The 26,817-nt window shown below is 41.9% G+C and overlaps 1 protein-coding gene across 1 annotated transcript in view; it reads right to left on the bottom strand.

Moving 5' to 3' along the window:
• The window catches only part of insrb (insulin receptor b), an 89,624-nt gene extending 63,136 nt beyond the window's left edge, over positions 1-26,488 (bottom strand). Inside the window, exons 1-2 of the mRNA XM_073476684.1 lie at positions 25,126-26,488; positions 1,785-2,333 (exon numbers count right to left, since the gene is read on the bottom strand). Coding sequence (XP_073332785.1) covers positions 1,785-2,333; positions 25,126-25,219 — 643 coding nt within the window. The 5' untranslated portion in view covers positions 25,220-26,488. The remainder of the gene's footprint in view (positions 1-1,784; positions 2,334-25,125) is intronic.
• Between the last annotated feature and the right edge of the window lie 329 nt (positions 26,489-26,817).

The following is a 26,817-nucleotide window of genomic DNA, read 5'->3' as shown; positions in this document are numbered from 1 at the left end:
GGAGCTCTCTTAAAGGTTCCTTATTGTAGAAAGTGAGATTTCCATTTCTTTTTTCATTATAAGGCAGGTCTAGGTGCTATGTACTGTAAATACTGTTAAAGTATCAGCGAAATGCACAAAGTCTGTATTCAGAAACTGTGCCTTCAACTGAGCCGTCAGGAGGTCACCTCCCTCAGCAGTGCCCCCAGCACAGCCGTGGTTAGAAAAAGCAGAGCTAAGGCAGAAACACAGTATGTGATGTCTGCTCAGGCCTGTGAGAGCTGACCCTAACCCTAAAAACAGCATAATATGGGACCTTTAAATTTAAGACAATTTCAAAATACAATTGATGAATAGAGAAGTGCAAGTACAGGTGAATGATCTGTCTTTCATTTAAGTCCAAAATCTCACTTTGTCTTTGATAAATACAGCCCCAGGTCTACACAAATATCAACAACTGATTTTCTTTTTATTTACCTTACAACTGAAATTTAAGCTGTTAACTGTGTCATCAGAAACTCTTTCAAAGATCCTCATTTTATCAAGATCTGTAGTCCTTGGCAACATAATCTTAAGTGTCATTGCTCCTCCCCTGTAATGCTATAACTTGTTGTTTTAACCTCACCATTAAAACAAATTGAAAACTGTACACCTTGTCTCCAAAGCCAATACTCAGAGGCAATGTGTGTGTTTTCAAGTGTGTGGAGACGGACACTGAGACACAAAGGGAGCCATTTCCTGTTTTACTTTCCCGACAGTGAGACCTGGCAGAAAATCGAGGAGCCAACATTATATGCGGGCTGCAACAGTCGATGTTAAAAGTATAAACATGGCAGAGGTCGTTACGCTTTGAACGCTAGCCTTTACTGTCAGACGCAGAGACAGAAGAGAAAAAACAACACAAGCTATAATCGCCTTCAAAAAATAATAAGCATTCTCTCTGTGTGTCTTACAATAGAAGCCATTCTCTGTGTTTATGGTAGGAGGGGAAAGACTGGACTGACTGACTGACTGACTGGCCGACACACTGGCAGCTGGCTGCAGCACCAAAACAAAACCACAGCTCCTTTTTACTAAGAGGAGAGAAAATATGTACAATTTCTAGCAAACAAGAGTACTATACTGTTTATCCGTCTGTCAACTCTTTGCCCTAAACCTCTTTCTTTCATTACATTTTTTCCCATAATGCCTACCTTTGAATATGCAGCTCCCTGACTCAACAATACAGTTGAGTCATTTCACACATCGAGCAGATTCCGAGTCTATAATTACAGTTCACTTGCCCACAATGCTCCAGTCAATGGATGTTAATCAGAGGCAGTCCGCGACCCCTGGCTGATGATATTAGAAGCAACCCTCCGCATCATAGAAATCATTACATAAACCGTTTGGAAACGAAAACATCAGTCGTCTCAATTGATTTCTGGGGAGGAAAAAAAATCTCCGGTGTATACTCTCATTATGTGTCTCGACGGACCACTTTACAACGAGCAGTGTGATGGATTCTGGAAAGGTGCTACACTATCATGACAGCCAGTCAATATGGAGATTTTTCCCACTGCTTCATACACAAATGTGGCGAGTATCTGGCTCGTATAAATCCCTGTCAGTGATCAGACTATCTAATTGGTATGAAACAGAGAGTTTAAAAATCAGACACTGTGGGCGCCCCTCCAGATAAATTTGAGACAACTGCTGGGGATGTAAACAGGAAGTGTAACCAGGAACGGGATAATTATAAGGCAAGTTCTAGAGTTATAAGGAGCATCTTTTTTCTATGCATATCAACATATGTGTACACTTACTTCTCTGGCAGTGGTTCTGTGACCAGCACCGTCCCCTGAAGTGTCCGTTGATGGTGTTCTGTGTACAGATGGTTTGACCTTGGGCTGTGCCGGGACACACGTCTCCGCACTCTCTCTCATTCTTATTGGCCACGATGAAGTTGTCCTCCGAGGAATCCAGGATCTTGGACCAGTCCAGGGTGGCCAGGTAGCACAAGTCGGGATTCTTCTCGATTCTAACAGCGCCCCGTGTGATGTTCATGAGGCTGTGGAGGCCCAACTCCTTCAGCTGCAGCATTTCGTAAAGCACGAGGGCGTAGTCGAAGAAGAGGTTGTTTCCGCGGATCACCGTCAGGTTGGGGAAGAGATCGGTGAGGGTGTCGAGGCCATAGACCCTGAACAGCAGCACGTAGTCGGTCACCACTCGGAGCTTCGGGTAGCTGAGACCTCGGAAGTCCTCGGTCTTGGTCTTAAACATGAGTAGAATCTTCAGGTGGCCCTCAATGATGGTACAGTTCTCCAACGACTGGAGGTTGGTCACATTGTTCCGGATGTCCTTGCTCTGGCAGACTGGAAGGAAAGAAAGGTAGGGAAGAAAATAATAAATACAAGTATAATAAAATAAAATAAAATAATATAACAGGCATATCACACAAGTGTTTTTTTGAAATGGTTCATCCAACAATCTCATGTTTAAATCAGCAAATGACTATATATTACTGAGCTGCCATCTTATTAGAGATCTTATTATTATCTTTTTTATTTTTCAACTAAGGTTTAGCTTATAAAACAAAAGGAAATATTTTCAACACAATTTCCATCAATTTGCAAGTTTTTACAATATATTGGGTATTTTTCTTGATGAAAATAACTTGATGATGAATGTTTGAAACAGTTGTTGGTTATTTTTCTATTAAACGACTGATTAGTCTAGTTTAGTCAACCAATATTGATGTAAACTCGGTGAACATGAAGTGTCTTTTTGCCTTTTTTTTGGTCTGTCTAATTGATTCAACCAAAACAAAGCACAATTGCACAGTATAAATGAAGGGACATGTCCACTGCAAGCTCCACTGTGGGTTACAGCAACAGGCCAAACAGGCAGAAGAGTCATCTGCAATTTGCAACAATATTAAAACAACCAGATATGAACATCAACACATGCTTCTTTTTCCCATTATGAAGCCATGAAACCACGAGTGATCTGCATTAAGGAGAGCAGTGCCATTCATGAAGCAGCCTCTGCAATCTGACTGGCCGCAAGCGCCCTCGCCCTCCCTCCCTTTCTCTCTCACACACACACAGACACACACAGTCCCTCTCTTTTCTCATTGGCTCCAGCAGTACTTCTCAAGCGGGGAAATTATTGTACGGCACTGTCTGATCTGAATGAAGCAGACATGAAAGGGTTAACAGAAATGAAGCCCGGAAGCTAAATGCTTATCCATGCTCATTCATACTCTTTAGCTGCCACACACACACACACACACACACACACACACACACACACACACACACACACACACACACACACACACACACACACACACACACACACACACACACACACACACACACACACACACACACACACACACACACACACACACACACACATCAGAGGAGTGGAGAATTCATAAGGGGACAGTTATTAAAGAAGATGTGTGGAGAGGAAAGGCATGCTGCTGTTGCTTTCTACAATAATAAGATGCACATTTTCAGTATATTCCTCTGCAGATAAAGGAAAAGGACTAAGTGAGAGGGGAGCATGCTTCATAGTTTAAATTATTATAAAGATATTTTATTTAGGGCTGCAAATGAGGATTACTATTATTTTCTCAAGTTATTGATTAACGTTTTGGTTAATAAAAAGAAAGTGGTGAAAAACGTTGGTCAATGTGTCCCAAAGGCCAAGACAACATCCCCAAATGTCTTGTTTTGGCCAAAATCCAAACATATTCAGTTTTTCATTTTGACTTTTTTCTTTCTAAAAAAAAAAGCCTAAACCGATTAATTGATTATCAAATTAGTTGGCCATTACTTTAGGTTGACAACTAATCAATTAACCACTGCACTGCTAATTTTATCTTTTTTTACAGACAGAGTTTAAAAGTTACCAATCTGTTATCAAAGCAGTGCATCAGTCATGTAAGTAATCAACTAGCACATTTATTGATGTTGATTGTAAAAATGTGTGAATGGTGTTGTTCTCTAACTGCAATTGTAATGCAACATTTAAAAAAAGGAAGAAGACACCTCTTAAATACAGCATAGATTGATCTCCCTGACTATTTTCCTCAAAACTTCCTCTTTCTCTGAACCATTAAACGAAAACAGTCAGTCAGGTCAGGTGGGATGTTTCTCTACCAGAGAAGTGTCAGCCTATGTGAGCAGACTTACTGTTTTAAGTACAGATAAATAGCAAACGAATTTTTCTCAATATTAAAACCACTATGTATCAGTTTGAGTATCTGTCATCGATACAAGGTGTCATTTGTATAAACAAAAATAGTGAAAAGGGGCCTGAGCTTGTGCATCTAGGGGACAATGAGCCCCTTATCGCAGAGGAAATCTAATGGTCTCCATCTACTCTGCTGCTTTCCAATCGATGAAACAGACAAACACCCGCTAATCACACACTGTATCACTGGAAGTATCTTCCATGCCTCTTAATGGTGTGAAACCCATCTGCTTGCCACCTTTTGCTATTTTCCCCAGTTTATTACATTCAATCCCCCACAACCAGAGAAAAGAAAAAAAAAAAAAATCAATCCCACAACAACATGCATCTTAAAATAGAAAAAAAAAAGTCAAAATCCATTGCAGTAGAGGACTTTTATTGAGTTGTGATTGGCCCTGGTCATTTCCCAGGTGTAAGCTACCCATTAACTTCCCATTTTGTTAATGGTTAGGGAGACAAACATGTCAACAATCCAGGTACAAACTCTGACCGGCAGCATGTCAATGGAACGGTTTGAGTGACTTCTTGTAATGGATATGAACCAATAAAGCCTATAATCACTACACTGCCAAATAAAACCATGTTGTTTACTACAACAGCATGTGTGCAATAGGTGGTGAGTTATTCAGACATGGATAAAGTCAAATGCAGATATCAAATGCTCAGAATTTATTATGCTAATTGGTATTATTTTTGCTATTATGTTTTTTAAAGATTATTTTTTCCAAAAACATTTAACTGAGACTAGGACTAAATCTCAAAATCTTGTTATTTGCTTCTGTGGAACACCTGACAAAAGAGTGATGAAACGAAGGTGGGTACACGATAAAAGGAGTTGACAGTCCATTTTTTTACTCAAAGAGTAAAAAGACATGACATGCAAATGAGCTCTACCATTTTTGCTGACTTCCATATTGCCTGTTGTGTTTAAATGCATGCTTGTTTACAGAAGAATGTCACCAACATTTAAGCTAACATGTTGACAGGATTACTAGCAGGGTTTTCCATATCATTATAAGACTTGGGTGCAACAACTAACTGCTTTTTCACCTTTTATTTAGTGTTTTGGTTGTATGGTTTTTATTTTATTTATTTCGGGATTTGTTTAAAATATTTTGTTCACATACCATTTACAATGTCTGAATATTAAGAACTGAAAGTTCATCGTTCTTTGAAAGCATTATTATACCATAATATTCTCATTACATATGTGGCATGCAACGGTATTCAAATCACAATAATAACGTTTATTGCAATGTTTTATAGGTTATCGTGACAGGCCTTGTGGACGTGGCCAAAGCCAGCTCAACTTTGCACACTTCCAGCCTTGCCAGAAACTAAAAACAACTCATAAAATAAGATAGTTAATCCATTTCCGCTGTTAAGCATCTCATCAGATAAAGCAGTTTCAAACAACAACAGCTACTCATTCAAGCTGCCCACCTTGGCCGCACCCTCTGTATTAGACACATAGTGTATCAGAAACCAAAACACAAAAACACACTCCACTGTGTGTCAGTTGGTATTCCCAGTGATAACAGCAACCTTACACCTCTTTGCCCCTCCTGCTTTATCTCCTGGACACATCGAACAGGCCTACAGGCCACCCACTCGCTGTCAGCCTGCAGCACTAACCGGATACCTATTGTGCAACACAACAACATAACAAACTACTTTACGCAACACCAGCAGGACCAGGGTGCAACTCACCTCAGCCCACAATGATCTCAAAGAAATACCAAGAGGACACAAACATGACTTTTTAACATGAATGCATTTGACTTCACCACACAGGTAATAAATATTTGACTGGAAATTAGGTCTTTCTACACACACAGCATGCTAACAGGTTAGCACATTTGTCACATCTGCTGTTGAAGAAGCTTTATTGACACAAAGAAATGTAAGCAGGCCACGAGGGGAGGCAGTCGATGGTGCTGGGAGCTCCCTCCGCAAAATGGAGTCTTGTTTTCGACTGACAGGAACGAGAGAGAGGGGGTCATCGGGGGGCAGGTGGGGGAGGAGAAGGAGGGAGAGTAAAGGAGTGGAGGCTTGTTATGTAGTCTGCCAGAGCCACTGTGTCTTTAAAATAATGAGACATCTCCTCCCTCTCTCCACCCAGGTTTAGGAACAGGGGGACGCAGGGGAGACAGAGCGCAAATAGGGAGCGAGAATGAGCCAGAGGGAAAACGGGTCGCGGGCAAAAGAGGGGAAGAAGAAGGGGTGAGGAGTATTAGGGGGGGCAGAGAAATGATTCGAGGGGAGTGAGCGGGGTGAAAGTGTAACCTGAGCCTCGGAAGGAACGCAGAGTGACGTAAGGGACCTACAGGACGGTTGGTGATCACATGCATGAATGGAGGGCCGCTATGGACCACTGTTACATGACAAGCAACAGGCACACACACAGAGGCTCACAGGGAGGGAGGGGGAGGAGGAGGTTCGCTACCTACTGGCCACAAAGACAACTATCAGCAATGTTCACCTACAATACGAAAAAAAGGAAAATGAGCTGGACGTAAAACATTGGACAAAAAAAGAAATAGGAAAGCACTTGCTGCACCATTTTTCATTACATTCTGACTTACATAAACTGATACTATATACACAAAAAACCTGGTAGATATTGTGTGAGTGGGGGGTTTGGTGGACAATGACCGTGACCCCTCTCCACGTGGCCCACCGTCCCACTGTCCCACTGAGGACCACCCATTAGCAGACAGCTTGGTGCTCTCACTGGCTGTACAGGGGCTCTCAATTACAATAACAACCCAATCAGCCACTAATGAGTGGGGGGAGGGGGGTGTGATCGGGTGCGGGTACAGAAAGGGATAACAGAGCACAGACTGGAACGTACTGTACCATACTGTGGACCTCTATAGGAGAAATGTGGGCCATCCACCGCCTTCCCTGTATGTTTGACAGTTAATTTGGCAGCAGGAATGAGAAAAGGAGGAGGAGGTGGCGGTGGAGGAGGAGGGACGTATATAGGGGTGTCAGACAAACAGAAACAGCAGAGGAAAAAGCTCGGAGATGGAGTGAGGTGAATGAGTTTAAGTCCTCAATAGGAGATCAACAAATTAACAGTTCCTTTTCAATTTTATACACTGTATAAAATTGCATCCTCAGAAATGTCAGTGCTCTTGATAAAAATCATTTAAAAAAAGATACCGTCTACACGTTTGTCACAGTGCGAACTGCTTAAATAGTTCTGAGGTCTTTTTTCACACAAACATGCTCCAACAGTAACTGAAGAAATTGCCCAAAATGTTCCAATGAAGGCCTGCAGCTTCTGTTGTTCATACAAGCAGTGCCCTGATCTTATTTTATCACAGATCTTTCACTGGGTTTGGGGAAGACTAAAAGTGAATGTATTTGGTGAGGGGTCTGGGGTTCCTCCCAAGAAAAATTTTCATTTTAAGATAAAAAATGTATATATGTGTGTGTATATATATATATATATCTATATATATATATATATATATATATATATATATATATATATATATATATCCAAAATGATGTGAAATTGCATATATATATATATATATATATATATATATATATATATATATATATGTATATATATATATATGCAATTTCACATCATTTTGGACCATTATTATGTGTAAAAAAAAATTGGAAAAGCGCAGATAATGAACAAACAACACAAGGGCTGGGCCATATATTGAGATGGATATATGGTCTTAGATTTTGGATATTGTCATAATGTGATATTGTGTTGCATTTCCCTGGCTTTAAAAAGGCTATTCTACTTGCCTTTGTCATTATATCCACATTACTGATGATTATTTATCAAAAATCTCACTGTGTTTATATTTTGTATTTTTTCAATATCAATGTATTTGGTCGTATACTGTATACGTATAACAACACACAAACATTTCAGACTTTGATCGTAAAAAGGTGCTATTCTGAAAAACTGGTATCAAGTGTTCAAGCTCACCTTCCCACAGAAAACTTAAATACTGTGGACACAATTCAGCCACAGTGTGAAGAAGCTATATGGTTAACATTTAGAATTGACTACACTGTACAGTAAGGCTCTGTGGAATGGAAGATTTAATGGTTAATCCAGTGTGCTTTCAACTATTTGATCTGAAGAAGAGAACGTATGCCTAACCTCACTGCTTTTACCTCTTTTCCTTGTAGCTATAACTTTAGAGTGGCAATGATTAGTAGATTAATCAATTAGTCGAGCAAAAGAGAAAACTGATTGGCAACCATTTTGATAAGCGATTAATCATGTCAATCATTTGTCAAGAAAAAGTGTCAAATGTTTGCTGGTTCAAGCTGCTTTTCTGCATCATTTATGATAGTAAATGAAGAGTCTTGGGTTTTGGACTGTCGAGACATCAATCTGGGTTCTGGGATTGTGATGAGCATTTTTTGATGATATATTGACCAAAATTAATTGATTTATTGTGAAAATATTGGCAGGTTAATCAATTATGAAAATAATAAGAAATATCGGCCAGGACAGCTCTAAATAAAAAGCATTGGCTGGTTGTAATGACTGATCGAAAAGCAGACATCATCCATTTTGCACTCATTCTACGTTACTCTAAAGACTTCTGTTAAACGACTGAAGAATTGAAATTTCAATTTAGCTCCTTGTCATTCTCCTCCGTCTCCTGGTCAAATATGAAGCAGAATTAGCTCACAGAGTAAGCTCGCCATAATCACAGCTCAGAAATGACTTGAGCATGACCTGTGCAGCCGAGGTCATGCTAATGTAATGGCTATCTCTGACAGAAAGTGCCATCTCCACTATTCAGTAAGCAACCACAGCTGCAGCCTCCGTTATAGTATAGCTACAATTTCAGACAGATTCTTCTCTTATTTTTAGAGTTGTGCTCCCTGCAGAGAATTTAATATGCATCAACTAACAGTAGCTGGCTGGCAGTGAGAAAGTGGATCACAGTGGCAGTTTTAGAAGGTGAGAGTGGAGCTCTCTGTGGCCTGGGGACCAGCCTGCTTCTGCCTTTCACTGTAGCAGAGGGCAGCCGCACGTTAGCTTAGCTTGAAACCAGACCTGTCTAGCATGAAACCAGGTGGCAGCTAACTCTGGACTGTGAGAAGTTTCCCCTCTCTGTCAGCTTAGGAGCACGTTGCCCCCGATGAGGTGATCTGCTGATTATAGATTTGTCAACAGCTCAGTTGCTGAACAAACCCCAGGAGAGAGAATATGCGGCTGCCGTGCCAAGTGGACTGCCAGCGGAAAAATGCATTTGTTTGTTAATATAGCTGTGGAAAGTCCTGAGAAGTAAAGCCAGCTCCCTGTGCGCCCACTGCCAAGCTGTGGCTTCTAGTGAAAATTGATGCTGAGAAACTGCATGAGAGGCATTTTGATTAACATGTACCAACTTGTACCTCCAAAACAAAGAGAGCTGAAGACCAAAATAACAGTACGTGAGCCAGGGGAAGACAGAGAGGGGGGCAGTTTGAAGAGTGGAAACAAGCCCGCCACGCCATTAAATTCAGACACAGAGGAAATATTTTTTTAAATCTTCTGTTAACATTAAGAGGGGACAATGAACAATGACACGACGAGCGAGCGCCACTAACAAGTGCATTGTGACTGACCTGCACTTCCACATTTGAGGACATCAGATAAAGGTGGGGGCGGCTTAGGAAAGGGAGACGGAGTGGGGAGCGAAGGAGTGTGTGTGTGGATTGGAGCACCTGTTCCTCCATTGCCTCAGCCTCCCATTGAGGAGCATGGCAGGGGGAGCTGGCCTAGCCTATTTATACACAACGCTGGGTCCCGTTACAGCTGTGGCACCGGGCCAGGCTGTGGCAGATTGAAGCAGGGTAGAAAAAGAGCAACATGCAGGCCCTGCGCTGTCAGATGCCTGGCCAAGAGAGGAGAGAGGCCTAAATCAGATCGCACTGGTGACTTTGGTTCGCCTCCTTCTTTCTACCTTCAGGCACCGGCACAGGGGAGAGGAAGGGAGGGATGGAAGGAGAAGGATAGGTACAGACAGAGGGGAAACAAGGAGACAGAATATAAACAGAGGAAGAATGAGGAAGCGAAAAAGAAGTGATGGGGGAGCATGAGAGGTGCCGGGTCACTGTCACTTGTTTTTGAAAAACAATGACTCACTATTTTCTAGTTCCACAGAGCTTGGTTTGACCTTGGACTCAAGGCTGCCAAGAGGGAGGAGAAGTGGGCAGAAGAAACAAGAGCAGCATGTTGTTGTTGTAATCGCCAAGCCTGTTTGACATCTTCTGAGAGTGACAGAGTACCTGATAGAACTGATCCCTTGAGTCCATGACCACCAACCCAAACACCAAAATATCCACCGTGTAGACGTGTGTAGGCTGACACTTGGCCCTTTCACACAGCCTGTTCAAGGCTCATGTTGAGCTTTTATTCTGCCACGCCATTCTGTACAAAAAGGTATGGAGACAGACTGGTGGGTCGTTATTGTTCCGCTGCTGAGACGGTGGCAGTAAGAGAGCTGAATCAAAGTCTGTGTAAAACGAGTGAGCTGGCGAGCTGGTAGGGCAGGATAGCTAAAAGCAGACAGCAGAAGTTCCCAGCCAATTCAACTAAGAAGTGCAACAGAAAATGTCTACAAAATGGGGAGACAACAAGTTCTGGGAGCTCCTTACTTTCCAATCAGAGCACAAGATCAACTGCCACATAACAGGGAGAGTAACTAATTGTTATTGTCATGTTATGCCATTGTTTAGAAAGTGCTGCTGGGCAAAAGCGGCTTAAAGAAGGGTCAATGAGACGGTATTGTGTGATTGCTGTGTAAAAAAGGCTTGTTAAACATGGCTCGGGTCCATCTTACATGTAAGTTTGAAAAGAATTAATATAATTGAGACTCTGAGGTCGCTTCAGCAGCACTTTTCACACTTAAGGGCTTAAACTTTTCCATAAATTCCAAGAGAACCCAAATGAATTTTATCTGGCAAATCCACAGATTGCTTGCCCGAGTCTATGTCTCCAGCATACTGTTGCACTCCTGTTCTGACTCCATACTCAAAAACAGCAAATATACGCCAAGAATTTAAAATAGTCAGTCCATATATAAAGCAGATAAGGTGGTCATTGTCTTTGTATCTGAGGTTTCTCCTCACTGCCCAGTTCCTCATTCCTTCCTCAGCCCTTTCTCTGTCTCCTTCCCTCTGCAGCGCAATTGAACCTTTTGAAAAGGAAGTCACGTGAGAAAATCTTTAAATGTAGACCAATGATGCAATACTTCATTGGCAACAAGTTGTTTTAAACAAATACTGTATACACAGTCACACAGATCGATTCGATCTTTCCACTCAATTCCATGACCACTTGCCGCCAAAATGTTCCCAGTCTAGGAAATAATTGTCCAGCTGGTAATACACAACCCCAAAAAAAAATCTGAAAAATGTTGGCCACGCCCTACAAAACAGCTAAACCAGATGGCGCTCCAAACAAATAAAAAGCATGTTGGGGGGGGAGCAGCATTCCTGACATAGTCTAAGCATTTGGGAACAGACAGAGGACTACGAAACAGGAGCAGGTAATCAACTGCAGCCTGGACTCTGCCAAAGATATAGTGTAAGACAGACAGACAGAGAGACAGACAACACACACACACACACACACACACACACACACACACACACACACACACACACACACACACACACACACACACACAGGACGCCACACTCACACACAGAGTGAGTAACACAAAAAACATCTGATGTTCCTTTTCATCTTCCCACGTTAGCAAGCAGAGCAGAGCAGCGCAGTGCAGCGTCTTGGTGTGGTGAGCCTCGGCCTGAGAGGGAGGCAGCCAGGGCTCGGTTCCCCTGCTTGACTTGCAGCCACACGGCAGCAGCTGTAGGGCCCGGCCCCACCAACACTCCGACCCACAAACCAGATCTACACATGATGAGGCTAGATGAGCTACGCCTGTCTGATGGCTCTGCCAAATCGGCTTCTTCCATCCCGTACGGCTTTCTTCTTCCAAATCTGTCCATCTTCCTGCTTAGGACCTCTATGGTTGAACAGAGGCTCTGAAGCTGGGTTCCCAATCCTACCCTGCTTCCTGTAGTACTGCAGTTTGTGCTTTAGCCACCCAACATTAAGACTGAAACAGAAAAATCAAGACTAGGAGGGACTCGGGGAAAAGAAAGGAGAATACAGGAGCTGGGGCGGGACGGCTGCCTGGGCTGTAGCTCAACATGCTCACACTTTCTTTTGACACTAAGTAGTTTTAACCTCCAGCTAAAACATTTTAGGGGTTTAGCAGGGGTATTCCCTGTGTGGTGAATGGACGAGTGAGCTCATCCCAAGCATGGAAAATCCTATTGATTTGACTGGATTGTTGCAAGGCTGCCACCTCCGAGCCACAGCTGAATCCAAAATTTGATGCAAACGAAGAAAAACACCCAGAGAGGAGGAAATAATTTGATTCCAACTGCCTGAAATGAGACTCCACATTGTTTGTGTGTATATATGAATGTGTCTGTGTTTGTGAAACTATAAAGAAGAATGAGGAGACAAGTTAACAAGCAGAGGAGATGGGAAGCGAGAAAGGGCAGAATTTGGGAGATGGAGAAAGCAAAGTGGTACAGCGGCAAACACAGAGACTATAAGGGGGTGAGAGGGGGTGATGGGAGAGTAGACAAACCAAGACGGAAAAGAGGGAGAAGCAGAGGGGAGGCTGGAGGGATGGAGAGCAGAGGGGCCAGGTCAGTTTAATGGCCCGTTTGTCTGTGCTGTTAGACCACCAGTTCTCACTGGCTGCTGCAGGAAAACCTCACACACACTCACACTCACACACACAAACACACACACAAACACACACACACATCCTGCCTCCATGCTTCCTTCTTTCCATATCTCTCCCTCCCTCTACCTTTTCCAGCTCAGGCCTGTATCCACAGCTTCAGCGCAGTCTTCCATTTACATTTTTTTGTCTGCTACAGCATTCATATCTGCTCTGTAAATCACTTGTCCTGCGCTCTCATGATGGTGCTCCCCTGTTTAACATAATTTTTGAAGGAATGCTGTTCCGTTGTCCGTCCACATAGATGGAGACCATTTTTTTTAAGCCAGTCACATCTTGCATAAAGCAGTAACCTCATCGGTCACTCAGAGGCAGAGCAGACGGTCATGCTGACCCAGACAGTAGCTACACAACACAAGAGTCACACACTTTGTTATTAAACTTTCAAACACGAACACACGTCTTGCTTCGCACCAGAGCTTGTTCCACGATACAAACAAACATTCACAGGGGAAAAGTGTGCAGAGCCATTTTGCAGACTGTCTCTTGTTCTTTACAATGTAACGCAGACACTCTGCATGTCTGCTGTCAATCACACACAGGGACATGCCCCTCGGCCGGCTGAGCCAAAAAAGAGCATTTCTGATATTTCCTGAAACACCTTTTTCTTCCTTGAAAAGGGATTTTTTTGGAGTGGGGTTGCATTATCAACCTACAGCAGAGGACAGTCAAAGCAAAGAGTAGTCCCGGCATGAGAGCAAAACAGTGTACTGCTGAAATGTATTTCCGACACTCAAAGAAAAAAAAAATCCTTATCAGTTAAACTGTATGCTATATTTTGGAGACAAGAAGATGCCTTTATGAACCAGAATATATAGAGGAAGGAATCTCTGGAGAACAAGTGGGGAAACTTCTGTGAAAAATTGCATTACTTTAACGGTTGTCTTGTAAATTGCTTCATTTTTTTTGTTGTTATTTAGCATCGAGTACAACAGTGATCCTCTGCAAGTGTCTTTCTGACTTATTTGGCAGTGGACTGAACCAATGGATGGAATTTTGTTTGTGGTAATACAGTGCCAAAGGACAGGGTTGTCTGATGGAAAAATAAAGTGCTAAAAATAATAAAAATAAAGCTTACTGGTTGACTGCCATCTACTGTAGATAATATTCCTCAAACTTAAAAAAAAAAACAAAACATTATCTCTTTAAGCTTTAAACAGAAAAGGTAAAAAAACAACAACAAAAGAACTTTTTACTTGATATCACTACACATGGAGCAGAAAAGTCCTTTGAACATGTTATCTATAAACTTTAGTCATGGGCCTCTGATTATGGACTAATATCCCATCCCCCTGCTGTTTGTTTTTCCACAAAAACCCCTTCACAGATTCCCAAAGATCCTCGGTCACCGCCCTCCACTGTTGGTTTTTCCGTACAGGATATCCACGACCACGCTGGCTATGGCATGGAAGGAATACTGACATCATGTAAATGTTCAAAAAGGCCCCCTGGCCAACAAATCACCCGCTGTTAGCTACCCTCTGACAGAGTGAGTCCCAGGAGTGGAGGGTCTGTGGCCACGGCGGTATTGTAAAATGACTTCCATTCATTACGCTGTCATTTAACAGCAAGGCATGATTCAATATGGGCCCCCCCTTAACTGTAAGTGAATTAGGAATGCTTGATGCAGGCTCATAAACTAGCTCTTCATCTCTCTGTCCCTTTTCACTCCATCTTGGCACGAGTCCCTCAAGTGTTTTCTCCCAGATGGAGGCTACAGTGTCAGCTCTGCCACACTGGGACACTCCTTTCACTCCCGTCTGCTCTTAAGTGTCTTTTTTCTTCACTTTCTTCAACAACACGACGACACGACGATTGTTAAAGCAGCAAAAGGTGCTCAATACACACACATAGACCAAAGCACACTTGTCAACATTCATTGAAAATAAAAAACAAAATAGGTCTGACCTGAATGCTTCAAAGCTTAGGTGTTTCCCATAACAGATGCTTACGTCTCTACTCAAATGCTTTGCTGTGTTTTTGGCCAGCACGCACGCACACACACGCACATCTGAAACCAGGGTGATGTTGATTTTAAATGAAATGCAGGCCCTGCTCACCGACAGTGGTCCCTGGATTCTAATAAATTAAACTTTTTTTGGTTTAAACTGACAAAACAAAGGAAGTTAAAATTCAAAGACTTGTGCACGCCAATATCTGATAATAATCAGACACTTCATCAGTTAAAAAATGGGTTGTTCTGCGCTGACATTTCCACACTGTTTTTTGTAGAATGTTGCTGATTTTTCAGCCTGCAACTCAGTTCACATGAACTTTAACCTGCCATGCAGTTTGGGGAAATGTTCTAGTTTGCTGATCTGCTAAAAGACTTTGGTCATGTATCTAATAACTTTCAAAACTGGAACTTAAATTGCACTGCACTCCGTTAGTAACCCCAATTTCGGTTGATCTGTTTCTTAATAGATTTTTGAAAGAAATATGCCCTGAGGTTAGAGAATAATGTGTAATTTTATCTCTAAAATGCTTAGCTTTAATAGTTTGAAAAGCAGAGTCATGTCATTTTTATACACTCTGCATAACTCTATTCATTCACAATAAATGTTTTTCCAGTTTTAACAAAAACAGCTCAAGAGGTGAATTCTGACACGTACGATGCCTGGTGGGTTTCTTATCATCTTAGTATCACTGCACAGGCCACTGCATAAAGGCCACTGTTCAATAGATAAAACTGTCTTCAAACCAGTTAATAAAAAACAGTTAACAGTTATTAAAACAAACCCTAATCAAATCATACAAGCATATATTCTGTAATTAAAAGATTACATTTACTACTCGGCCAATGGTTTTGTGAGGCATGGCCAGATTCTCGCCCATCTGGTTTCATATAGAGGGTGAAATGGTGCAGAGGTGGACAGAGCTGTACAGCTGGCACCATGAAAGAAACAAGGAGGAAGGTCCTCCGTTTCCATCTGTCATAATGTTCGTGAGGATGTAGTGACAAGAGCATATACTACATACTGTGAAAGTAGAAGAGGTCTTGGAGAGTTTGCCAGAACTTCATGCAAAATTCACTTCATTTATATTAAGTATGGTTTAATTTAAACACTTTTTAAGCTGTGTTACTGCAGTGAGTAAATCACTAAATCTCAGAGGACACAATCCCACTGGTCAGACACCCTGACTGTATTACAGGTGTTGAGACTGATCAGAAAACAATCAGGATAGATTATGGTCTGTTTACAGTAGACACCCCTCTGTGGCTCAAGAGAGGAAAAATCAACCACTGGCAGCATTCAAAAATCGCACAACAGGATCTCCACAATATGTTACTACAGACTATATTCACACAACTATGCCAAAAATGATTATTCTCTTTGTCATCACACATCAAAAATGCATAAATGAGTTAAATGTGGGTTAAATGCAGCGAGGCTAGAAGTGTATTTAGACAGGGGAGGTTGGGGGAGCGCTGGAGCTGACTGCAAGCACAGCTAGTGCTGTCACCATAGTAACCCATCTCAGGCTAGTTCATCAGGACAAAAACAGAGCCCCCCACACCCCACCCCCATCCGACACACACACCAGCACTGAACACATACAAGCACGAGTGTTCATAAAAGAGCACGCACGGACATGCGCACACAGATGCATCGCGGCAAACAACATTATCAGAAAGGTCTATGTGTTGTTTTTTTGTGTGTTTTTGGTGTTCTGTGTGTACTATATCACCAATAAATAAAGAATAAAATAAAAATAAAATAAATAAATAAATAAAAAGAAAGGTCCATGTGACTGGGCGCTGTTGTTCACAATGTGCAGGTGTACATGTTAAGCATCACTTAGGCCCAGCTGGAGCAAGCCGGCCTAATAAGAGAGGAGAAAACAAAAAAAACAAAGAGGGGGGAGAGAGAGGAGGTGTCAAATGGATGGTGTTCACACCTTTAAGAGGTTTGAAAGAGGAGGCTTTCCCACCCCATACAGAGCGGGATTAGCAGGTGTGTGTGTGTGTGTGTGTGTGTGTGTGTGTGTGTGTGTGTGTGTGGAAGACAGGTCCGCAGGCTGTGCGCATCTGCAGTGTGAAAGAAAAACAAATCAGTGGATGAGAGTGAACCCTCTCACCCCTGAACGTAAAAGCAAGCGGAAGGGAGGGAGGGAGAATGAGAGATGGATATGGGAGGCAGAGCAAGAGAGATGCACAGCCGTGAGTGAAACGGCATGGACGCAGGAGGCAGAGAATGAGTAAAAGTTGTTGTACCGATTTAATTTTCATATTTCACTAACATTGACATTTTGCTGCATTTTAGAAACACTAGAAGCAGCTGTGTGGTCAGAGACATGCATGAATCACACATAGTAGCTGATGAAGGACTAATGCTTAAGAAGATTATTAAGGTGTTAATGTAAAGGTGGTTTGTTGAGGTTCAATTTGAACGATTTTATACAGATTAGAACAAATTAGTAACAAATGTGTCTAATTTGACAAGAAAATAGCTAAAATTAAACACATCTGCCAGCGCCTGCAATGGAACGGTGCATGTTTGTGTGACTGAGATCACAAATGTCACCATGTCTGTAAAACCGTGATCTGCAAATTAATTTGACGTTTACTGTCTGCTAAAGTCCATGATTGATTCCTTTTTGTCATATTCATCATCTGTACCCAATATTCTTTCATTTTATAGCTTGCAACTATCTGTTCGTCTGCTCACAGTTATCAGCATTATGATCCTGAGTATGTGTGAGTGTGTGTGTGGTTGTAATTAACTGCAAAGAGACTCATTGGGCTGTGTGTCAAATAGCCTCTTCTCAGTCATATGACAGTCCTCAAAATAAATTTAACCCATCAGGTTCAGTTACACAGCCACTCAAGCAGAACAAACTCACATACACAAAAAAATACACACATGCTTCCAACACATTTGGATATAGGAGAGATACAAAGACATTGCCGTTTGCACACGGTTATGCACATACAGTGCTATGCAAACAACTGGATGCAAGTTTTTGCTCAATTGGTCATGCAACAAAGTTAAATTATATTTGTTTTTGTCTGAGATGCAAAGAAAATTAATGAAAAGGGAAAAGGCTTTATTTTTTAGTTTGATAAATTAACAGTATATATTTTGTTGCTTCAGGCTACATAAAAATGTTGTACAGATACCAAACAAAACTTGCAGCTCAACGAATAGTTAGAAATCAAAGGGTGTCCAAAATTCAGCAAACAAACTGTACTTGAGACAGAAGATTCTGGATCCACATAGCACGCACACTTCCCCAGCCCATTTACACTGTAAGCAAGAAGCCGTTCTTTACATTTCCTTGTAACACACAAACTTCCACGCATATAAGCTTTCATCAGCGAGGTCATAGAGCAGCCAGAAAGGCAACCTTGACCAGTGTCCCACAGAGGTGGACATGTTAACTGCTCCAAGTGTGACCTTTAAATTACGGGATGGTTTTCTGAACTGTAACCACCAGAGCTTACTTACAGATTCCCATGTGACACGAAACATTCAGCCTTGCTCTCTCACACTATTGCAGATTAATCTGGAAACACTTTTTACAAAGTTTTCTGTCTGCACAATTGCTTACATAAAAAGTCTGCAGTCCGCTGAAATGCCAAAACAATAGAAAAACACTTATATCTCTTGTGCTGCTCAGGCGCCGGCCGCTTGAGCCAGAAGCTTTACATCATTTCTACAAAAGACCGTTTTTGAACCGTTGTTTGCCAAGCGAGGGTGAACGATGAACTGCGTAGGGAGTAACTTTGGATGTACAGTAAAGCTAAAGCCTGGATCACATGATCACGTCTACTTCGGTATTTTCAAACAGTTTTTCCTCATCATAATCAAATCAAGACAGTCACGAAAAGAAAATGCCGGCTGCTGTGGATGGAAGGCAAAAAGATGGATTTTCCGACTTACTCACACAGGACATGGACACAGCCTCAGCCAGTGTCTGCAAAGGGCCCCCAAAAGATCTCTTTGCTGATCTCTGCATTACAGGGCCAGCTCAACGTCGACTTTGCAGTGTGAAGTCACCAACAGTTAAAATAGGGCAGATCCAAACAGCAACAAGGACTATCAAGTCAGATTGTTGCGGCATGGCGTAACGGCGCTCTCCGTGTGTTTGTCTGTGTGTGTGTGTGATCCCATCCATCCCCTCCCAACTCTACCACATTTCTGTGCAGTGAGCAGAGGTTTACATAAACAGCTACGGTTCTCTCTATCTAGGAATGGGAGTAAGAGAGGAGGGCATCAAGCTATGCTCCGTATTAAAAACACAATGTGAAGACTGATGCACGTACTGTATTTGAGCCTGTCATGATACTGTGTTGGATGGCAAGAAATCCTTTGATCACAGTTTTCTCAAAGAAGGGCATCCCAGGGCTAATTGACAATCTACTGACAAATCAGCTGGTCTAGTAAAATCTAGTGCATTTCCCCTTCATCTTCAGGAGTTTTCATAAGAGAACCAAAACTATGGTCAGATTGTTGTAGGATTGTGTGATTGTCTATGGATGCACCTGTTGGCAGTCTTAGTTTCTAGACAAGTGCAGCAGCAGCTACATGCTGCATGAAGGACATGCAAAAGGCTGTTTTGTCACTTGTAGTATATACAGATATTTTGTAAGACTGTTAAAACCATCCCTCCATTTTGCTACTAATATTACTTGTACAACATCTTGCATTGAATCAGCATTTTGAATAGAAAAGTTTGTAATGCTAGAAATGGTGGCTGTTTGACACATATTCGCCCCTTCCCCCAAAAAAACAATCAAAAAGTCCATAGACCATCATATATACACTCTGAGTGTCTGGCTGGTCATTTGGTCATATTTATAGTCATTTAACACAAAAAACTGAACGAAATGGTTAATTTCTAGGAAAAATGTTGAAACTGATGGCAATAGATGCCCCTTTCATTTTTGTTCCACAGCCATACAATAGTATTAATTAGGTTGTTCTCATTATTTTGAGTCCCCCCTACTTCTAGCCCTAACTGTGCTGTTTCCATAGAGGTGCAGGACTTATATTACTGTGGCAAAAAAAGAGTCCACAGTGAGTGTAACAGGAGCAAAAAAATCCCAGTGAACTGCTTGGCATTCTTAAATAATGAATGCTCTTTACAAATAAAATAAGGGGTCATATGTAGCCAAGAACTGATTAAAAGTGATCAAAGACAGACATAATCGTCCAGCCTTAAGCATGCCTACACATTATGCCTTACAGCTAGACTTCAGATCTCCAGATTCTAACACTGTGTGTGAGTCAGAGGGAGCATGCTGTAACCCCTGGCTGGGGATATTTCTCTACTTGTTGTTATTCAAAGCTTGTTGAGAACACTGCGATTGATAATTATTGTCTCTTCATTACAAAGACTAAACTCAAATAATCCTTTCAGCCTTTTCAATTGACAATGTTAACAAAACTGAACACACAAGCAAATACGCAAAAGGAATGTATTCGCTTGTCGGCCGATTAAACTGCAAATTGTGGGAGTCAAAAGGTCAGGTTGTGTTTTTCATCCTCTGCTTGTATTGCTGGTGGAAAAGACTGCCGGGAGCACACACAAGCACAAACAAGACGGGGAAAACGCAATGGCAAGTTAGGAGAAGTTGAAAGGGATACTTGGAAAGATAAGTGCAGAGGAGGAAGCACTTAGGAAAGGCACCCCAACAGTTCATTTCCTTTAGCAGTACATAATGCCTTCCTGGCCAACACTCAAAACACAACACACAGCTTGTGGAGCCTCGGTTCATGACCCCCATTGTCTGCAGGCTCTGCGAACATGGACAACCAATATACAATGGCAATCTGCAACTGGCGGTACGGCTGTATTGTGAAAGCCACAATTCTGCATGTAGCTCATCAAACATACAGTAAAGCGAACCGTGAGAACAACAGTTGAAATGGGTAATATTCAAGAAAAGATTTTAACATTACTGCAACAGGAAATGTACTGCATGTTTGAAATGATGAGAAAAAACCCCATAAAATGTTAATTTATGATTCACTGTTTAGTTGACATCTTCTTAAAAGTTATATTAATATCTTGATTCTGCTAAACATGAAACAAGTTGTGTTGCAGGCTCCAGACTTTCACAGTCGTTGCACTGGTGAGCCTAACTTTTTCATGTAGGTGCACTGTTGTGGAATAGTGCGTGATAAACTCGAATAAATCAACCTTTAATATTATTAAGGGTAAGGTAAAAACCATTGATTGGTGTAAAAGTTTAAACTCGTGTTGAATCTACATAGTATAGAGCCACTAAATACTGACTGAAGTACTCTACAGAAAATATGTTTATAGCCTTAATTTATGAGCATGCCCAATGTCAGCTGGGATCTGCTCCAGCCCCCTGCAACCCTGTTAAGGATAAGCGGTTACGGATAATAAATTAATTAATGTATCCTGTTAAGGGATCCTAAACAAAATTATGTTGTTGTTTTTTTGTTTTGTATATATCTCAAATATCAGCCGGGCTGTAACACTAAAACTAAACTATTCAAGCTAACTTTATGACCTCAAATAAACTTTAGAAAATTCATAAAGAAAATTAAGGATTATATAAAAGCAAACTCCTTTCTTCTATGAGCACAATAATACACTTCAAAGTGTTCTGATAGAAAGTAATTGATTCAGTCGAAGAGTGTCCATTCTGCTTTAATTGTGATAGCACCTCATTCATTGTTCTTACGTTTCGGACACCTTGTCATGGCTACATTCATAACAAAAAACATCATTCAGTTTGTCCTTCTGATGAATTGAATGTGTGGGGGGGTCAAGGGGCCACTCAGGGCACAGGGGCTAGTGCTAACATGCAGCCCACTCTTGAGCCTGCCGTTCTGGTACACACTGTTCTCATGCATGGCCACCTCCTCTGGACACACATAGAGACTGATGCACAGAAAACATGCATTGCCCGGAAGTGGGCAGGTCAGGAGCTGAGAGATGAGATCCTGCAGACAGCAGAGGGTGGCTGGGTTGCATACTGATACACAACACACACACAGAGACACATGCACAGGCACCTACATGGTGGGCCACTTCAAACACATTCCACAGCATGCACAGCATTGTCGGAAAATGCCACTGTGCACTTCAGTGAAGAGTGTCTGAGTATCAAAACGGGCTACAGACAAAAACACACAAATGGAGGGCATCTATACTCGCCCTGATTTTACAAATCAACATATTACTTCACCAGAAGACTTAAACAAATAATCAATTATTCAAAGACTTTTGACATTTAATTCAGATTGTCAGAGTGGGAGATTCGTTCAGCTTCACAGCCTGTGTGACACACTTGGATTAAGAAGCATACAGACTGTGGAAAGCATACATAACAGCACATGCATACACACATGCACACCACCCCTTTCCAACAGAGCTGTGCTTACAAGCCTGAGAGGAACAAGAAGGGGGCAAGGCTCCCAGTTGCACAACTTGTTTTTCGCGAGTTCGACCGGGAGACAGCTCAGTGGTTACTTCAGAAAACTGTTTGCTGATAACTATGACAAACAAACCAATCAAACTCAACGAAAAAAAGCCTGTTAGAAAACACTTTATCACATTCTCTTGAGTGCAGTCAGCAGATCACAGCCGCAACGTGGTTTTTATATCAATACTGTTTCCCCTTTAGCATGACTGAGGTGGAGATGTCAGGCAGCGTGTGGATCAGAATGAAATATTCACAGTATTTTGGTTGTTGTCGCCCCCTCAGGCGTAAACATCTCTAGAGTGCCAAATATGGTCACTTCCCAGAGAATAGAGTACATCAGGAACCAGAAACAGCCAATGACATGTACCCCACTCCCTGAGAGAGTAAGAAAGAAAGAAAGAAAGAGGAGGAAGGAGGGGTACCAGCAGCCCTGTCTCATAAGACCCCCTTTCAGGGGCCTCTTTTCTGTCTGCATACATGACCTGTGTAAAGTAGCCAGAACATTTCCTTTGAACCTGGCCACTGGGAGCCATTTTTAACGAAAACAGCTCAAAGTTTGAGGATCCACAACATTACTTAATTAAAGACAACACAAACAGTATTTCATTAAAGCTTTCAATAAGGTGATTTGTTCCATATTTTTTTATTTGATGTAATTGCTTCCTCGCTCTATCCACATGCACTCGTTTCATGTTAACTTGTTCAACTTTATTATCTGTAACACCGAAAACAAATCTCAAAAGTAAAAATGTAGGCCAAAGGTTACACCACCGATGAACAAGTCAAATCAGCATTAACTTAATTTCACTGAACTTTTTGGAAGCCATTCTTTGTTTACATTGAATTAGTTTTTCATTGAGACTTTCATTCATTCAAACTGAGATAACACTACACTAGTCCATGGTCAAATGTACAAGGTTTTTCTTCTCTCATTCAAAATTCTCTCCTACTGTCAGTCAATAAAAAAGATACAGATTTACCTTGAATATACAATTAAGTCTATTTTTTTACTTTGAAAAATGATTTATGAGTCGAGTCAGTGTATTTTTTATAACTTTATAACCAAAATAAGATGGGCAGCGTGGAGCACATATGAAAAATGACTCCCTGCCACAACTGGTACAAAGCAAGTACAGAGGAAACACTGTTTTTAGAAGTTTACACGTCTATGTCGTTTTGGAAAAGTAATTCAAACTCAGAATTTTAATATTTACAATATTAATCTGGTAATAATATAAACTAAAAAATACCAGCCCACTGTAAACAGTAAACAATCTGTTCTCAGAGGAAAATAAGGTCCCCAGAACACTGTTTGAAGCTAGAAAGGTGGCAGGGTCCGCCAGATATAAACAAAGTAAAACAGGATGAAATTGTGTTGTCCTTTAAAATCAGTTTGTTTATTCCGGTTATTCAGTCATGTAATCAAAATTAGTCTGTTTATTTAGTTTGTATTTGAATGAAAATCGGTCAATGAAGATATTTTCTCTTCTGATTAAAATGTATTTCCCAAAAACAACATAACGCGCCATTAATATCAAATTTACCCATTAAGATTTCTTCAGATTAAGACTGTGGATGCATTTATCTGCCTATAAACAGACAAACAGACGGTTAAACTTTTTCCTCCACTATCTGACTGCTTATATGTAACAGCACACACTATGTGAAAACAAAATTCCCTGTTGCAAATGATCCACTGATACCATTTTAAAAAGGCGAAGTCATGAGGCGCATCATCATCTCCAGCTCTGTTCAGATCACACGCTGCTTTATTATTATCATCATCATCATCATAACCCAAACCCTAATTCATTGATAAAAACAAACACCACACGGAGAAGAGATCCTTCTCTTGTGAGGACGCCCACACTTTTGGTCCGATCTGGAGCTAAAGGGCGATGTAGGCTAATCCACCACCTATAAAGAGACTTCTTAGCGTCGACGGCTTATTTGTTTACGTTCAGCAGCGCCGCGCGCGCGTGTGCATGTGTATGTGTGTGTGTGTGCGTGTGTGTGTGTGTGTGTGTCGCCATGAGAGGCCTAGCTGCGCTCACAGGGCCGATCCTGCTACTCCCAGTTTAGACTCGCTGCAGCAGACCACACTCGTCCAGTTGCAGCGACTAATCTGGCCCTGGGGCTGGCGCGCACAACACAGGCCGCTCATGTATATATATACACCTTTAACGAGTCGGAGCGAGGTTTTAGCCGATAACTTTACGGAGGAGTATCGATTATTAGCGCGCACAAACGCATACGCAACAACTGAAATTACTAGCCCCTTAATTAGAGCCTGTGGGAAACCTTACGCATGCGCCATAAGGACGGCGAGAGTCCCGTGACTAACACTACAATCTTTAATTGATAAATAAAGACAATAACATGATCATGGTATTTTCTTCTCCACGATCACTTGCCGGAATGCGTCTTGTTACACTGTGCACAACACTATCCCCTTTATAACCACTGTTTACATGCCACTCTTTGGTATGTTTAGTGTCTTTATCATACTTTACAGCAGTACTGATGCAATAATCTTACACAATGTATTATTTGCAATCAATAAAAAATAACCAAAACTGCCTTTTCTTCTGCATGTGCAAGCAAACAATTGTGTTTCTATTAAATACACAGGATGTCAGGTGGCGCTGTGTGCACTTCGCATGGGGAGATTAAAGAAGCAGTACTTACTTTCTCCGTTTATTAGTCCACACTGGCATATGATGCAGGTGCCGATGATAAAAAACACAATTTGTGCTCGCAGCTTTAGCGTCCACCGTCTCATTTTGACTTTAACTTGTGCTCTCCTCTTGAAGCTTCTCAAAAAAAACACCAATCTTGAGGGAGAAATGTGTATTTAAAAAAAAAAAATGAAGAAGAAGTAGCTGGAATATCAAAAGTATTAAACTAAAAATACAAAAAAAATAAAATTAAGGTCCAATATAGCCAAGTGATTCAAGGTGGCCCCCCGTCAGCCGGGGGGGTTGGGTAATAAATTTATGAGTATCTTCCCAGCCAAGTTTGTGATGTATGTGAGCCCTGGAAAAAATGCAGACCACTAAATAACGTGATCTTGGGTTCTGGCAACACATGTGCGAGTGAAGATCTTCATTTTCCATAAGTGGAGGCGACAGTCCACGTTCATCTGTTTAATTTCGGTGGATCAAGAGAGAAGTGACTGTATTATTATGAATATTATTAATATCCCACACGCAGAGGGCTAGCTTGGAGGTCCCCAATGGAGGTCCACTGGCCCCGGGCTCATTTCTCTGTAACGAACCGCTCCAGTAAGGGAAGACCCACTTCAAGAAGAGAAAAAACAAATGCTAAGAAGTGTTGTGAAAAAAACAACAACAAAAAAACAGCCTCCTCTTCTGTTCTTCAAGCAGACACGGGCTCAAGTTGTGGATACACGGAGACGAGTGGGGGAGTTGGCAGGGTCTTTTGAAGTCCACAGGTCTTTATGTCAGCCCTGCTCGCTGGTATCTTCTCAGAAGCTCATCCTTTTTAAAGACAGATGGGAGCACATCCCAGGAAACTCCTCCGAGAGAGCTACGTGCAGGAAAAACGTGCAGCTTTTCCCTACGACGACCTTCCTCTGAACTCCTTCACCCCCGCTGACCACCACGCCGCACACGAATGAACACCCATAAAACGACAAAACGGGAGAAAGAAAACAAAGACGGGGGAAACTTGGGATGTAAACGTTACTTCTTTCCCAACCGAGGCGAGGTAGGAAGGGGGGGGAGGTGAAAAAACGTGAAAAATATCGTCTCCGTTTAGCAAACACGCTGCTTTGAAGTGAGGAAACTCTCCACCACGCCGCCCGTTTCTTTTTCTCAGATTAACGTTAGCTGATGGGGGGGGGGAACAGCTAACGTTAGCTAGCTAATCCAAAACAAACGAGGTTTCAGTGTCGGCGATAGAGTTAAAAAATAAAAGAAAAACCCACACAGACACACGCAAAGTCAGTATCCCGTCTCCGATAGTCCAAAACCGAAGAGGTAAAGAAACGTAAAAAGACTTAAAAAGACGGGTCAAGTGTAAAAACTTGGATTCCCGTTCCGTTTAGCGATAGCTCTCCCTCAGGTTCCCCCTCTTTCCGTCTCTCTTTTCTGCGAGTCTCTCCACCAGTAAACAAGTCCTGCCAGTCACCTCAGCTGGGCCACACATGGACCGCGGGAAAACCCGGAGCGGATCGCCGCTTACTCTACCACCAGAGCCCGGATCCGGACCGTCTGAGCCAGCGCTGCCGTGTGTGTCAGAACAAACGGCGGCTTTGTCAGGGGGGGAGGTGAGCACACAGCAACACCTTCTTAAAAACAGGATTAAAAAGATGCGTGAAGAAAAATAAATATGTCGAGCAGAAGATCGATAGCCTGC

Source organism: Pagrus major, chromosome 11, assembly GCF_040436345.1.
Source record: "Pagrus major chromosome 11, Pma_NU_1.0".
In the NCBI taxonomy this organism is placed as follows: domain Eukaryota; kingdom Metazoa; phylum Chordata; class Actinopteri; order Spariformes; family Sparidae; genus Pagrus; species Pagrus major.
This window is presented reverse-complemented; position numbering and strand designations above follow the sequence as displayed.